The sequence below is a fragment of the Nicotiana tabacum genome, chromosome 8 (genome assembly GCF_000715075.1).
Source record: "Nicotiana tabacum cultivar K326 chromosome 8, ASM71507v2, whole genome shotgun sequence".
NCBI lineage: Eukaryota > Viridiplantae > Streptophyta > Magnoliopsida > Solanales > Solanaceae > Nicotiana > Nicotiana tabacum.
This window is the reverse complement of record NC_134087.1, coordinates 8,942,264-8,959,253: the sequence shown is the minus strand read 5'-3', so window position 1 is coordinate 8,959,253 and position 16,990 is coordinate 8,942,264. Positions and strand designations below refer to the sequence as shown.

General features: G+C 38.2%; 1 protein-coding gene across 2 annotated transcripts; it reads left to right on the top strand.

Annotated features, from left to right (window-relative positions):
- Positions 1-4,004: 4,004 nt before the first annotated feature.
- LOC107814270 (cytochrome c1-1, heme protein, mitochondrial) lies at positions 4,005-16,595 on the top strand. Of its 2 annotated transcripts, XM_075218950.1 has the most exons (10): positions 4,005-4,232; positions 4,321-4,353; positions 4,454-4,539; positions 13,251-13,322; positions 14,474-14,661; positions 15,002-15,281; positions 15,350-15,421; positions 15,672-15,788; positions 15,869-15,934; positions 16,250-16,595. In XM_075218950.1, the coding sequence occupies exons 1-10, from the start codon at positions 4,229-4,231 to the stop codon at positions 16,361-16,363; spliced, it is 1,032 nt and encodes a 343-aa protein (XP_075075051.1). In that variant the 5' UTR covers positions 4,005-4,228; the 3' UTR covers positions 16,364-16,595. The 2 variants fall into 2 exon arrangements, with proteins under 2 accessions (XP_075075051.1, XP_075075052.1); XM_075218951.1 differs by lacking the exon at positions 13,251-13,322.
- Positions 16,596-16,990: the final 395 nt, after the last annotated feature.

The following is a 16,990-nucleotide window of genomic DNA, read 5'->3' as shown; positions in this document are numbered from 1 at the left end:
AAACAATGACTATGTGATTTGAAATATTTTTAATATACACACATTTATCACATTCATTTATTTTAAAACCATTTGACAACATTGTTTGGTCAAATTTCGTATGCCATTATTTGGGTGCTTGTTTTAGTCCGTAAAGGGACTTAACAAGTCTACATACCTTCTTTTCTTTACCTGGAACCACAAACCCTTCAGGTTGTTCCATGTAAATTTCTTCCTCCAACTCTCCATTTAAGAAGGTTGTCTTAACATCCATTTGATGAATTTCAAGACCAAAACTGCAACTCTCCCTCCATTTCTTTTGTTTCTTCCCGATGTCGTTTAGATCCTTCACCAATCGACTCACATTCCTTTTTATACGGATATATATTTTAAAAGAACTCAGCATTATCTGATTCTATAACTATATTATTATGAATGTCGGAATTTTCTGATTTATGAACCAGAAATCGATATACTTTACAATTAGTCGCATATCCTATGAAAATACAATCAACGATTTTCGGTCCTATTTTTATCTTTTTGCATTTAAGAACTTGCACTTTTGACAAACACCCCCGCACTTTAAAATAATTCAAGTTGGGCTTCCTTCCTTTAAATTTTTATATGGAATGGATTGTGTTTTTATATGGGGTACTCGATTTAGTATTCGGCTAGCCGTCATAACGGATTCCCCTCACAAGTTCTGTGGCAAACCAGATCTTATCAATAATGTGTTCATTATCTCCTTTAATGAACAATTCTTTCTTTCTGCAATCCCATTGGATTGAGGCATGTAAGGGGCCATTGTTTTATGAATAATTCCATATTCTAAACATATTTGCTCAAAAGGAGATTCGTATTCACCAGCCCTATCACTTTTTATCATTTTAATTTTCTTGTTAAGTTGCGTTTTAACTTTATTTTTGTATTGCTTAAATGTGTCTATTGCTTCATCTTTACTATTAAGTAAGTAAACATAGCAATATCGAGTACTATCGTCAATAAAAGTTACGAAATACTTCTTTTCACTGCGAGATGGTATTGACTTCATATCGCAAATATCTGTGTGAATTAAGTCTAAAGGATCTGAATTCCTTTCAACTGACTTATAAGGATGTTTAACATACTTAGATTCCACACGTATTTGACATTTTGATTTGTCGTATTCAAATTTAGGCAATACTTTCAAATTAATCATTTTCCGCAAGGGTTTATAAGTAACATGACCCAAACGTATATGCCATAATTCATTTGACTCAAATAATAAGACGAAGCTGAAATTTTATTATTATTTTCAACAACCATTACATTCAGCTTGAAAAAGCCCTCAGCGAGGTAGCCTTTTCCTACAAACATTTCGTTCTTACTTATTACAACCTTATCAGAAACAAAAACATATTTAAAACCATTCTTAACAAGAAGTCCAGTAGAGACTAAGTTCTTTCTAATCTCGGGAACATGAAGGACGTTGTTCAAAGTCACCACTTTACCGGAAGTCATTTTGAGAAATATCTTCCCACATCCTTCAATATTGGCCTTTGTAGCATTTCCCATAGAAAGCGTCTTATCGGGTCCAACAGGAGCATAAGTAGCAAAAGATTCTCTAACAACACAAACATGACGAGTGGCTCCAGAATCAATCCACCACTCTTTAGGAATGCCCACCAAGTTGCATTCGGAAAGCATGACACATAAGTCATCAACATCATCATGCTTTTCAACCATGTTTGCTTGACCCTTCTTCTTGTGTTTCTTCGGAGCACAACACTCCGTAGATTTGTGTCCGGCTTTTTCACAGTTGTAGTAATTTACACTGAACCGCTTCTTGCTTGGGTTGTATTTCGGTCCAGAAGTCTTCTTCCTCTTTTTGTTCTCTTCAACAATATTTGCTCCCATTATTGTTGAGTTTCCACGGCCTCTCTTTTTAGCAGATTTGTTGTCCACTTTGATTCTCAACCGAACAATGAGATCTTTAAGGGACATCTCCATGCGTTTGTGTTTCAAGTAGTTTTTGAAGTCCTTCTACAAAGGAGACAACTTCTCAATTATCGCTGCTACTTGGAATGCTTCATTGATGACAAGACCTTCAATGAAATTTCTATTAGTAAAAATACTAAGATTACTACTTTCAACATAAGTATTAATTTGATTTATACCTCCAGCAAGGAGATCGTGAATAATTACTTGCAATTCCTGGACTTGAGTAATAACAGACTTGCTATCTACCATTTTGTAGTCCAAAAACTTTGCAGCAACGAACTTCTTCAACCCGACATCTTCAGTTTTGTATTTCTTTTCAAGCGCAGTCCACAGTTCTTTTGACGTTTCCACGCCACTGTAGACGTTATACAAAGCATCCTCCAGCCCGCTTAGAATATAATCTTGCACAAAAATTCTGAATGCTTCCACGCCTCAATCACGAGAAAACGTTCAGTTTCTGGAGTTTCATCGGATAGCATAGGAACATCTTCCTTGATGAACTTCTAGAGACTTAGAGTAGTCAAGTAGAAGAATATCTTTTTCTGACAACGCTTTGAAATCAATCCCGAAAAAATTTTCGGGTTTCTTTGCTGGTGCCAATGCTGTCGGTGTTGTTCGGCTCGTTAAGGCATTGGCAGTCACCATTGGAACAACTTGGTTCACATTATCATTAGTCATTTCTGTAAAAGAATGACACAAATGTTAAAATCACGTAGATTTTAATCTCCAATAGAGTACAAAACCACAACTCCAAAACAGTGAGTACAAATACAGAAAATATATTAAATTCTTTAAGCTCGTTAGTAAACTGTATTTGTAAAATAATTCTGGAAAATATAAATAAACATAAATAGAAATGAAAAACAGAAACAGAATTTTAATCCGAGCCCACTGAATTCACAGTGTTTCCTTAAAGAATTTAGTCCCCTCCTAGAACCCAAGGTTAGAGATTATTTCCTCCCAGGATAGAACGAATTACACACTGGTGTAGTGGTACTTCAAACCCCAGTATTTCAGTGAACACAAAGTTCGGTAGCAAATCACACTTACTGTTACTTTGTTTGATGTTAAAAGTATGCAGAAGAAGGAGGAGAAACTCAGAAAATCGTATGGAAATTCTTAGCAGAAGAGTCTTGTATTTATAGTCAAAGTTGGGCTGAAATCTGAAGAGGTGCAACTCTTCAGAATGATTGTTTTTGCGAAACGACCACATCATAAATGCCATAACATAAATGGCTATTTACTCAACAATAAAGAGGGGAAATTGAAGATGGTAGTTTAATTTTCAGTTACACAACTGAAAAACGGATTGGATTTAATATTAATATTTATTTTAATATTAATATTCTGTTATTAAAACAAATATTTAATAACATTTTTGTTAATATTTTACTATTAACAAATAAATTTGGTCCAAAAAATTAACCAATCAATCATTTGACCAAATCTGAATCCGAAGCCGAGCCGAGCGAGTGACGACGACGACGTGAGACTTGCCTTCTCTTTAAGAGTTAGAAGAAGAGCAATTGCTTATATACCCATAAAAAAATTCTTCCTCTTTTAATATGAGACAATGTCCCTTTGCAAAAGGGGGAAACTTAAAATTTCACTCAAAAATTTCATTTCCCTCCATTTCTCATTCACCCTATTTTAAGCATATCATATACTTAAAATCCCAACAATTCATCTGTATGTTTTCAATGATTTTCAACCATACCCATTGAAAAATGTTCCTTTTTGCTAAGATTTTTGAAATATTGTATATATTTTTTTATATTTCATCTACTTTATTTGCTACCTAATCTATGAAATTTCCTTTCCTCGTCTTGTATTTAATGTTGTTGATCATGCTTAAAAATATGGACGAATATCTTTGCGTGTGATTTTTGGAGAGAAAAAACCTTTATTTATTTGAGTTTTTATTTTTTGTATGTGCTTGACTAATTTTGGTAAGTATAGGAGATGTTATTAGTAAGTTAGGACTTATCTAATACATTTCGATAAGATTCCCAAAATTAAATAATACAAGGCCAGGCATTCGGGCTGTAGCAACCGGAATTTGACCCGAACGTTGGAAACCCGACTTGAAGACTCGATCAATTTCTGACCCTTCATTCTCAAAGTCTATGAGCCAGGCGCCCCCCCCCCCCCCCCTCCTCTCTCGCGCGCGCACACGAACAAAATCATCTCCAACACAGTGCACTCATCTTGCAAACGCTACATTCTTCTACCTCCGCTACTCACCCGAACAACGTCCTCTCTTTGAATCATGAGTAATATTTTCTATTAATCCTAATCCCGATTTGGATTTTACTGATGCCGATGAATAAATGAGCTAAATCTTGTCGCTTTTTTTTACAGGTTTAGGGAAGAAGATCAGAATAGGATTTGACGGTATCAGCTTAACTCTCAGCATAAATTTCGAAATCATTTTCGCTTCCTAGTTTTCGTGTGTAAAATTAGAAATTAGAAATTTTGTTCTTTTCTAATTCAGGATTTGGAAGAATCAATCGGTTTATTACGAGAGCAGCTGGCCAAAGGAACGACTCGAAGCTTTCCAGTGGAAATGATGCACTTAAGGTATCAATTTTTATAGTATTGTTATTTCAGTGCGGGCAGAGTTAAATTGCAAGAGCAATTTGTTGTGTATATGATGAACCAGAAACACTGTTTGTACGATTTGATGCTTTGGGCCTTCTCATGCTATTTTGCTTAAAATCAGATATATATGTGATATATTATCTGTACCATTTTATGTGACAAGATTTGACTAGACATGGAGTTAAAAAGTTAATTTGACTTGTATATTGTAATAGCGGTAGTGGAAGAGAATATTGTGTAATAGTTGAAAAGTAGTTCTATCACTAAAACATCTTATTAAAGTTTAAAAATTGAATAGTTAAATGAATTTGAATGTTACTTCATCAAAGAAGAAGAAAGAGAATTTGAATAATTGAAAGTTGTGAATATAAATGCCACGTTTCGTTTTAGTGGCGTTGGGAAAGGGAAAAGTGCTAAAGAAAATTGAAATGGAAGAAGCGCCAAAATAGCTTCAACATGAAGCAGGTTCATAGGAGCTATAGAATTTGCTCCAATCCCTTTTCATCAAAAAAAGAAGAAAAAAAGAATAAAAAAAAGAAGAATTGGCTTCAATCTTTCTATCTGCCACCATATTAATATTTGCGATAAGGCAATTACACCTGATTAATGCTACATACAGTACAACATATTGTTTGTTGCGAGTGAAATTGTCAATGTTTCTCGATTGACAAGAACCAAATAGTTCGTGCCATAGATAGGAGAGAAGTGCTTATGTTGTTCTTTTCCATGTTGTGACAACATGATACATTTGTAGCTTATATCTTCGACCATGCTTTTCTTACCTTGTAAAATGACGTGTTATTTCCTATTTAGGAGGATACTGAACAATCCAACGAGTTTGTGTAGAGGAACTTCCTTCAGTCTGTTAGAAATAGCTATGTAATTGTCCCACATTGAAATAGGAATAGTATCCCCTTTGTATAGAGTAGCTATAAATAGCACCTCTTGTATTGCATCACATACAATATCAATATATCATATTTTCTCCCGTGCCTTCTCACATGGTATCAGAGCTATCGTGAGAGATTTATCGCTGTGCATAAATTCCAGCGATTTTGGGAAGTAAAATCAGTCACCGGAACCCTTTTTTTCCGGCGACTTTCAAAGTTGTTTTGCGTCTGCTTTGTCTCGGTCAGTGTTGTGCACAAAATCCAACACTACCACAAGAGTAGTCACTATCCGGCGACCAAATCCCAGTGAAAATCTTCGGCAGTACTGTAGCTGTCCAAAGAGAATTTTTCGGCGAAATTCCAACGTTGCGTGGGCCACCTTCCGGCCATTTTTTGGCGACGACTCTTCAGGACAGATTGTTTCCCTTGCAATTCCGAGCCTACCCATCCAGGTTACACCAAATTCCGACCACTTTTTTATTTTTCCAGCGTGATTAGTGATTTCAAAAAGTTGACTTCCGGCCATTTTTTGAAAAAGTTCCTTCAGAACAGTTGGGTCTTCTGGTAATTCCGATCCTACCCCTACTATTTTTATTTCATTCCGACCACTTTGAATATTTTCCGGCTGCAACAGTAACTTTCCAACTGCTACAGTAGTTTACTATTCTGGTTCAGTGTTCCTTACTCTATTTTCAGTGGATTACAGTTGATTATTTCTCTTATTTGGTAATAATTTACAAGATGTCTTTGGGAATTGATGTTTTTGGGTCTAAAAGCATGAGTTCTGGAAACTCTAATGTTATGATTACCTCGGAACCTTTAATGGGAGGTTCAAACTACTTAGCTTGGGCTTCATCTGTCGAGTTGTAGTGTAAAGGTCAAGGTGTGCAAGATCATCTGATTAAACAGTCTAGCGAAGGAGATGAAAAGGTGATAGCGCTTTGGGCAAAAATTGATGCTCAATTATGTAGCATCTTGTGGCGTTCTATTGATTCTAAGTTGATGCCTTTGTTTCGGCCATTCCAGACATGTTATTTGGTTTGGGCAAAGGCTCGTACGTTATACACTAATGATATATCTCGCTTCTATGATGTGATATCACGGATGACAAACTTAAAGAAGCAAGAATTAGATATGTCTACTTACTTGGGTCAGGTACAGGCAGTCATGGAGGAATTTGAGACATTGATGCCAGTTTCTGCTAGTGTGTCAAAACAACAAAAGCAGCGACAGAAAATGTTTCTAGTTCTTACACTCGCTGGACTTCCTCGTGATCTTGATTCAGTACGAGACCATATTTTGGCAAGTCCGACTGTCCCAACAGTTGATGAATTATTCTCTCGATTACTTCGCCTTGCTGCAACACCAAGTCACCTAGTGATTTTATCACACATACTTGATTCCTCTATTCTTGCATCCCAGACAGTGGATGTTCGGGCACCTCAAGCTATGGAGAATAGACGAGGAGGCGGTCTTTTTGGGAGATCTAGACCCAAGTGTTCTTATTGTCACAAACTTGGACACACTCGCGAAATGTGTTATTCCTTAAATGGTCGTCCACCCAAAAATGCCTACGTTGCTCAGAGCGAGACTACAGGTAACCAGGGCTTTTCTGTATCTAAAGAAGAATATAATGAGCTCCTTCAGTATCGAGTAAGTAAGCAAACATCTCCACAAGTAGCCTCAGTTGCCAAGACTGACACTCCTATTGCTGGTAATTCTTTTGCTTGTGTTTCCCAGTCTAGTACTCTTGGACCATGGGTCATGGACTCAGGCGCTTCTGATCATATCTCTGGTAATAAATCACTTTTGTCGAATATTGTATATTCACAGTCTCTTCCTACTGTTACTTTAGCCAATGGATGTCAAACTAAGGCACAAGGAGTTGGACAAGCCAACCCATTGTCTTCTATCACCCTAGATTCCGTTCTTTATGTTCCTGGTTGTCCTTTTAGTCTTGCATCTGTTAGTAGTTTGACTCGTGCCCTCAATTGTGGTATATATTTTATTGATGATTCTTTTATTATGCAGGATCGCAGTACGGGACGGGCAATTGGTACATGTCGTGAATCAGAAGGTCTTTACTACCTTAACTCGCTCAGTTCTTCCACAACATGTCTAGTTACAGATCCTCCAGATCTAATCCACAGACGTTTAGGACATCCGAGTTTATCCAAACTTCAAAAGAGGGTGCCTAGTTTATCCAGTTTATCTAGATTAGATTGTGAGTCGTGTTAGCTTGGGAAACATACCCGAGCTTCCTTTACGCGTAGTGTTGAGAGTAATGCAGAGTCTGTTTTCTCCTTGGTTCATTCTGATATATGGGGTCCTAGTAGAGTCAGTTCAACCTTGGGATTTCGTTATTTTGTTAGCTTTATTGATGATTACTCAAGATGTACTTGGCTTTTCTTAATGAAAGATCGTTCTGAGTTATTCTCTATATTCCAGAGTTTTTGTGCTGAAATCAAAAACCAATTTGGTGTCTCTATCCGCATTTTTCGCAGTGATAATGCCTTAGAATATGTATCTTCTCAGTTTCAGCAATTTATGTCTTCTCATGGAATTATTCATCAGACATCTTGTCCTTATACCCCTCAGCAAAATGGGGTTGCAGAAAGAAAGAATAGGTACCTTATTGAGACTGCTCGCACACTTCTAATTGAGTCTCGTGTTCCGTTGCGTTTTTGGGGCGATGCAGTTCTCACAGCTTGTTATTTGATTAATAGGATGCCTTCATCTCCCATCAAGGGTCAGATTCCACATTCAATATTGTTTCCCCAGTCAGCCTTATACCCTCTTCCACCTCGGGTTTTTGGGAGCACATGTTTTGTTCATAACTTAGCCCCGGGGAAAGATAAGTTAGCTCCTCGTGCTCTCAAGTGTGTCTTCCTTGGTTATTCTCGTGTTCAGAAGGGATATCGTTGTTATTCACCTGATCTTCATAGGTACCTTATGTCAGCTGACGTCACATTTTTCGAGTTTAAACCTTTCTTCACAACTGATGTCACTTCTGCTGACCACCATGACATATCTGAGGTCTTACCTATACCGACTTTTGAGGAGTTTAGTAATCCTCCTCCACCTTCAACCATAGAGGTTTCACCCATACCAACTTTTGAGGAGTCCAGTGTTATCCCTCCTAGTTCCCTAGCCATAGGAACACCACTCTTGACTTATCATCATCGTTCGCGCCCTACATCAGGCCCATCTGGTTCTCGTCCTGCACCTGACACGGCTCCTACTGCGGATCCTGCTCCTAATACACCAATTGCACTTTGAAAAGGTATACGGACCACACTAAACCCTAATTCTCATTATGTTGGTTTGAGTTATCATCGTCTGTCATCTCCCCATTATGCTTTTATATCTTCATTGTCCTCGGTTTCCATCCCTAAGTCTACAGGTGAAGCATTGTCTCATCCAGGATGGCGACAGGCTATGAGTGACGAGATGTCTGCTTTACATACAAGTGGTACATGGGAGCTTGTTCCTCTTCCTTCAGGTAAATCTACCGTTGGTTGTCGTTGGGTTTATGCAGTCAAAGTTGGTCCCGATGGCCAGATTGATCGACTTAAGGCACGTCTTGTTGCCAAAGGATACACTCAAATATTTGGGCTAGATTACAGTGATACCTTCTCTCCAGTGGCTAAAGTGGCATCAGTTCGCCTTTTTCTATCCATGGCTGCAGTTCGTCATTGGCCCCTCTATCAGTTGGACATTAAGAATGCCTTTCTTCATGGTGATCTTGAGGATGAGGTTTATATGGAGCAACCACCTGGTTTTATTGCTCGGGGGAGTCTCGTGGCCTTGTATGCCGCTTGCGTCGGTCACTTTATGGTCTAAAGCAGTCTCCTCGAGCCTGGTTTGGTAAGTTCAACACAGTTATCCAGGAGTTTGGCATGACTCGTAGTGAAGCTGATCACTCTGTGTTTTATTGCCACTCTGCTTCAAGTCTATGTATTTATCTGGTAGTCTATGTTGATGATATTGTTATTACGGGCAATGATCAGGATGGTATTACTAATCTGAAGCAGCATCTCTTCCAACACTTTCAAACTAAGGATCTAGGCAAATTGAAGTACTTTCTAGGTATTGAGGTTGCTCAATCTAGCTCAGATATTGTTATTTCTCAAAGGAAATATGTGTTAGACATTCTTGAGGAAACATGGATGACAGGTTGCAGACCTGTTGACACGCCGATGGATCCGAATTCTAAACTTCTGCCTGGACAGGGGAGCCGCTTAGCGATCCTGCAAGCTATAGGCGGCTGGTTGGTAAATTAAATTATCTCACAGTGACTAGGCCCGACATTTCTTATCCTGTGAGTGTTGTAAGTCAGTTTATGAATTCTCCCTGTGATAGTCATTGGGATGCAGTTGTCCGCATTATCCGGTATATAAAATCGGCTCCAGGTAAAGGATTACTGTTTGAGGATCGAGGTCATGAGCAGATCGTTGGGTACTCGGATGCTGATTGGGCAGGATCACCTTCTGATAGACGTTCTACGTCTGGATATTGTGTTTTAGTAGGAGGAAATTTGGTGTCCAGGAAAAGTAAGAAACAGAATGTAGTTGCTCGGTCTAGTGCAGAAGCAGAATACCGAGCAATGGCTATGGCAACATGTGAACTAGTCTGGACCAAACAATTGCTAAGGAGTTGAAATTTGGTGAAATCAGTCGGATGGAACTTGTGTGCGATAATCAAGCTGCACTTCATATTGCATCAAATCCGGTGTTTCATGAGAGAACTAAACACATTGAGATTGATTGTCACTTCGTCAGAGAAAAGATACTCTCAGGAGATATTACTACGAAGTTTGTGAGATCGAATGATCAACTTGCAGATATTTTCACCAAGTCCCTCACTAGTCCTCGCATTAATTATATATGTAACAAGCTCGGTACATATGATTTATATGCTCCGTCTTGAGGGGGAGTGTTAGAGATAGCTATGTAATTGTCCCACATTGGAATAGGAATAGTATCCCCTTTGTATAGAGTAGCTATAAATAGCACCTCTTGTATTGCATCACATACAATATCAATATATCATATTTTCTCCCGTGCCTTCTCACACAGTCAGTTTCTTTTTACTCTTTAGACCTGGTTCTAAAATGGAGTTGTTCGATAGTGTCCATCTAAAATTTTGAACAGGAGGGACTACCTCCTAAGATAGCTTATTTTAGAGTAACCTTTGAAATGCTAAAGCATATTTCACGGGTTTTTACTGAACCTGTCACCAATATCTTTCAAGGTCTATGTAGTCGGTGTTCCCCACTGTAACAGCTACTGCATTTCCAAGCTAGTGTATGACTGACCACCTTGCTTGCTTCTTAAGCTTCAGTATGAAGCATCTGCTCTGGAGCATCTTGAATACGTTCAGTACCCCACATGAAACAGAAGAAGCTTAATTTTTGCTATTTCACATGTATTCATTTTCTCTCAGTTGTATGAGGAGAAATACAACGTTTCGAGAAAATTTTAGTAACTTACACTTTGAAGGTGGAGTTTGGAAATAAGTCAAATCCTTCTGCTCGTGTATCCTCTATAAATACAACCTCAGATGCTATGTTTTAATTCTCAATTCTAACATTAAGCTAAAGGTTACGCCTAGAGGTTTAGTAGTATAGACCAATCCTATTCAACTAGCACTAGTAGGCAGCATATGGGAAGACACACTACACCAAAAAACACAAAACTATGTTCTTTCCTTTCTTCTAGGTGGTTCTATCACAACCATGGAAGTTAGCTAGCATTGGCTTTATTTCCCGTCCTATATATTAATACGACTCGTCTTACCAATTAGGTGTAACACCCTGAAAAAAAATTCGGCTTAGGTATGAATGAGTTGAAGGAGTAGTAAGGATATATTTTGAACATGTGAAGTTCCATCAGGATGATTATGGGTGAAAATGGTTGTTTCAAAATCAAGATGGAAAGTGAGGTGCATAAGATTTGACAAAATCGACTAAGTTTGCAGAAGGTTCGTATTCCAGCAGGTTTTAGTGAAAATCTGTAAGGAATTTGGGAAAACTCAAAGCATGAAAGTTGTAGGCCTTTGAAATAGCTTTCCAACGATATATTGTGGAGCCCAAACGGAGCTCTGTGCAAAAAGTTATGCCCCTTTTACATAGAGGTGTGCAACCACCGCAGTCCTGCCGCGTTTTACCGCGGCCGCGGTGGCGAGGCAGTGTCTCAGCGATTTACCGAGGTCGGGACCACGGTCACGCCAACCGGGACGCGGTGGACGACTTGGGAGGTCATTTTTTTAGCCTTATTTCGTCCCCTACAGCCCCAAAAATAAAAACTTGCCCTAGAAAGGAAAACTCTAAAAAAATCTAACTCCTTAAAGGTCCCTCCACCACCCAAGGTAAGTTCTAATGGTGATTCTATGTTTATTTCAATTCCCCAACATCTTATTAACATGGGTAAACCCTCCATATCGTTAGATATTCGATTGGGACATCATTGTTGAGAGAAGAAACCCTAGAACTCGAGTTCAAAGGGATTGAACTTCAAAAAGGTAATGTCTTCACCCTCTAATTGATTCTAGCATTGGATTAATGATAATAGACTCTAGTTCATGAGATATGAGTTGATGAGTTTAATAGAAAAGCATGAACGGTTATAGGTTTGGGGTGTTGATTGTTGATTATTGGTTAAGGGTGTTGTTTACCTTATGGGTGATAAAGAATAATGTTGATTATAACCATTTGAAACTTTAGAATTTATCTAGGACCAAGAGAATGGGTTATTGTGTGTAGAACCATTAATAAGGACTATGAAGTTTTATTCTCACCAAGTGTTTGAGAAAATGCCTAAGTAACCAAAACATGAGAATTATTGCTAATATGGAATCCCTTTGACTTGTATTGATATAGATTAAAGTTGAAAGAGTTAGCGAATGTTGTATTACGCTCAAGAGCAGGAAGTTAAGATATGTGAGGCTAACTCTCTATGTTTGGGAATGTTAATGACTCTCCCTACATTACGTTTCTTTTATGACGTATCAATTGCCTCAGAAATATAGTTAAGCCTAGTTCCTTGAATCGTTGTAGAACTTCTATTCTTTAGCTTCATAACTCGTTCATGACTTTCATTCTGAACGTTGTGAGCTCAGTGCGTATTCAATATAGACTTGGGTTTGATGCCCCCGAGTCTTAGTATAGATTACTCAGTATGCCATAAACAGTTGAAGTTTCAGTGTTCATAATCAGTTCAAGAATACATGTCTCAGTCTAGTCCTATTCAGTATTCTAGTATTATGTAACTCAATGTGATCCAGTATTCCAGTATCATGTAACTCAATGTGATTCAGTATTTCACTATCATATATTGCAGTATGATTCTCAGTTCCTGATTTTAAATTTCTGAATGTTGAACACTTGTATTTGGGCCTGAGGCCACAGTTTATGTTTTATGCATCTTTGGGCCTGAGGCCGCAGTTTATGCTTTATGCATTTTGGACCTGAGGTCGCAGTTATGTATACGTATACTTGGGCCCGAGGCCGCAGCTTGTGCACATATATATATTGAGCCTGAGGCCGCAGTTTAATATTCAGATAAACAGGTTGTTCATCATTCAGAAGAAGGAGTATTCATATCCTTACTTCCTTTCAGTTCAATTATTAGTTACCATTCAATTATCAGTTACCAGTTTAGTTATCAGTTATCAGTTCAATTACTAGTTATCAGTTATCATTTCAGTTTCAGTTTGAATAGTTATCATTTCAGTTATCAATTATAAATTCTCAATTATCAGCTTAGTTTCAGTTTCAGCATTTATAATTCTTTCTTTCAGTTGCTTTACATACCAGTACAATTCAAATGTACTGACGTCCCTTTTGCCCGAGGCCTGCATCTCACAATGCAGGTAATGATTTACAGGTTGATGATTCCGAGCACTAGGATTCTCGTACCAGCTATTTGGTGATCCCCAGTTCTTTCGGGGCATTATCATTACTATAGCCTTCAGTATTTTCAGACAGTTAGTGTTTACATTACTTTATTAGAGGCTTCATAGACTAGAGTAACAGTTAGACAGAGTCGCAGACTTTTCATATTAAATATGTTGGCTACAAATATGTTTCAGAATTGTATTAGTATTTCTGCACTTTGATTTATATCATCCAGACTTTCAGTATATCAACATGTGTTAGTTTATCTTCCGCATTCAGTATGTTATGATGCCACATGTTGATTCAGCCAGCCAGTTGGTTCGCTCGGTCACATGTAGTCAGGCACCGAGTGCCGTGTTACATCCAGGCCCAGGTTCAGGGCGTGACATTAGGCTTCTTTTTTCCAATACTTCAACAATAGTGTGGCCTCAGCCTCAAACAAATTGGGGAGGAAGACAGTTGTTGTCTTGCCAACAATGCTCTTTTTTATTCCAATAAGGAAGAATAAAGATGCGTAGCTGGAGATACTCGAAGGTCTCATGGAAGCCTCCCTTTGCATCTATGGTATTCCAATATATTTGCATTTTCTTGAGGGAGCTGTTTGCCTGTTGGAAGAGTGCCATATAATTGAACCTCTCATAAACTTTATTCTAATTTAATTCTTGGCACAAAACCATTGGAAAATATTATGTGCCCCAGAATTGCTGCCATATACCTGAATTTGATTTTGACTATGTGCCAATATATACTTTATGCCTTGTGCCAGCTATATTATCTTTGAGGAGAGCAATTGCTCATCTACAAGGATGTCAATTGCATACACTGTTTGAAGTTGGTTGTGCTTACTTTGGAAAATGGAGGACATGACAAACGCTTAGATTGTGTTATGGTATAACACCACCAAAGAGATGAAGCTCTTGCTTCTAGATCATGAGATGGATACAATATTTCAAAGTAGCTAGCCTTATGTTCATTTGATTATCCTTTCCTAGAAGAATTCTTTGCTTATGCAAATGGCAGCTATAGTGGTGTTCTGTTAAGTCAATTAACATTTGCATCCGATGCTTTATAAAAGCGCATGGAATAATATTCAGCTGATCAAACAATTCTATTATTTATTTTGAAGCATGGCCTGGATGGAGTTGGATCTGCTGGCTTGAAGTCTTTCAGAGCACTTGCAGTCATTGGTGCTGGAGTCTCTGGGCTCCTTAGTTTTGCAACAATTGCTTATTCTGATGAGGCGGAGCATGGACTAGAGTGTCCCAGCTATCCTTGGCCTCACGAAGGCATTCTCAGTTCTTATGACCATGCTTCGTAAGTACTTAAGTGTTGCTACATGATTGTTAAAGCTTCTTAGTTTATACTCCCTTTTTATTGGTAAAGATCTGGGTCATTAAATTTTTCACGTAGTTGTTATATGCCGTATGAAAATATTTGCCCACAGACAAAGGTGATTCAGCCTTTTCTTACAGCATTTTCCCCTGTATCAGAGTTGGTGTAGGTGTAGTTGGTGTTCTTGCTCTGTAGCCTTATTTTTTAAGTCTCTTACCATAGAATGTATATCAATTTTCTGCTTTTCCAGAGCTAATTTGTACACTAAGTTTCAAATGAGATGGAAATCCAAATAGCTTGTGTGCCTCTATTTTTGATACAGTATCCGTCGAGGTCACCAGGTTTACCAGCAAGTGTGCGCATCTTGCCACTCAATGTCTCTAATTTCTTATCGTGATCTTGTTGGTGTCGCATACACTGAGGAAGAGACCAAGGCTATGGCAGCAGAAATTGAGGTGGTTGATGGGCCTAATGACGAAGGTGAGATGTTTACCCGCCCTGGGAAGCTGAGTGATCGTTTCCCTCAGCCTTACACAAATGAAGCAGCTGCAAGGTTTGCTAATGGAGGAGCCTATCCTCCTGATCTTAGTCTAATTACTAAGGTACTGTTTGTCTTCTAAAGTTTGACAAACATTTCATATGCGTTGCCTGATTTACTTCCACTTTTCAGGCTCGTCATAATGGTCAAAACTATGTTTTTGCTCTTCTAACTGGCTACCGCGACCCTCCTGCTGGCGTCTCGGTAATTCCTCTGCCTCAGACTGTTTTCCTTTGTGATTGTTTCTCTTTTGCTTAGAGTAGAGGAACCAGTAAATTAAAATAATAATAAAAAAAGAAAGATGAAGTGCATCTGAAGATGTTGCAAGGAGATATGGGTACTGTCACATTCTAATATAGTTGGTTGACATTGTGTCGTGACCGTCCTTTGATACCAGTTTGTCATAATTCTTCCATTTGGTAAGACTCATTTTGCTGCTCACATCTCATTGTAGATTCGAGAAGGACTTCACTATAATCCTTACTTCCCTGGTGGAGCTATAGCAATGCCTAAAATGCTTAACGATGGTGCTGTTGAGTATGAGGATGGCACCCCTGCAACGGAGGCACAGGTAATATATCCTTTTTCCCTTTGCTTCTCCTTTATATATTGAACCATTGTTGCGGAAGTTAAAGTGCTGACACTGAACAGATGGGAAAAGATGTCGTGTCATTCTTGTCATGGGCTGCTGAGCCAGAAATGGAAGAGAGAAAGCTGGTAAGCTGCAATGAATTCTCCTTTCTCCTTATCCTGCATTCATATCAATCCCAATTCTATTATTTTGCGGGCATCCTTTTGTACTAAAGTTCTTCCAAAAGTGTCTATATGTGCTTGTATGCCGCTTGAAGCCTGAAAGAAATTAACTTGCTTAGCGAATCCCACTTATTACCAAGTTTAGTGTTTTACTATCACATTCTGAGTAGCTGTTTTGTGTGCATGTTGACCCCATGTTGGATCCTCACTGTCAGTTGATCACCCTATACGAAGTACTATAAAACGGATTTCTGACTCTGACATTTTTTATTCCTACAGATGGGCTTCAAATGGATATTTGTTTTATCACTTGCACTTCAAGCAGCTTACTACCGTCGCTTGAGATGGTCTGTCCTCAAATCTCGCAAGTTGGTCCTTGATGTTGTCAATTAATCTCAAGGATTTCTTTCTCCACATACTAAGCAGGTGCAAGGGCGTAGAGAACAATATTACTCCGGTCATTTTGCCAAATGATTTAGGTTTGCTGGGGTTATACATCTTAGTTTAGACAATAGACTGCAAGTGGAACTGTCTCTCTGCAGGTATTCTTTTTGAGGGGTAAATAAATAACTATCAACTATTTATGGTACTCGTATCTTTCATATGAGAACTCTATATTGGAACCTGAGAATGCCAATTATGGGCTCCTTTTCTTTCTTATTTGTTGAAAGCCACTAGAGGACTGACGTTTGAAATATGTTTAGTGGCAAATAAGTGTTTACTCGGTGCCCCAACCGGTGGCATAACAGTCGATGAGATAGCAGGTTTACACAGATTTCCTCATCATTTTAAAGCATTTTGAATGTATAAAATATTTTGGTGTCTTAGTTTTACTTTTTGAAGATTTTGAATAAAATATCTCAAAAATTCTGAAAACAAGCAAATCTAAACACAATTATTTTCCAAAATAAATTCTTTTAAAGCTATTTGGGTTAATTCTAATTGTGGTTTCTAACATTCAAATCAGAAACTAAATGCGAAGACAACAGTGCCTTTTAACAGAACTTTAGTACTCGCTCT

Coding starts and splice junctions, on each gene's coding strand:
- LOC107814270 (XM_075218950.1), top strand. Junction 4,540..13,250: donor GTGGAAATGATGCACTTAAG/GTATCAATTTTT, acceptor TCTTTCTTTCAG/TTGCTTTACATACCAGTACA. Junction 15,422..15,671: donor ACCCTCCTGCTGGCGTCTCG/GTAATTCCTCTG, acceptor ATCTCATTGTAG/ATTCGAGAAGGACTTCACTA.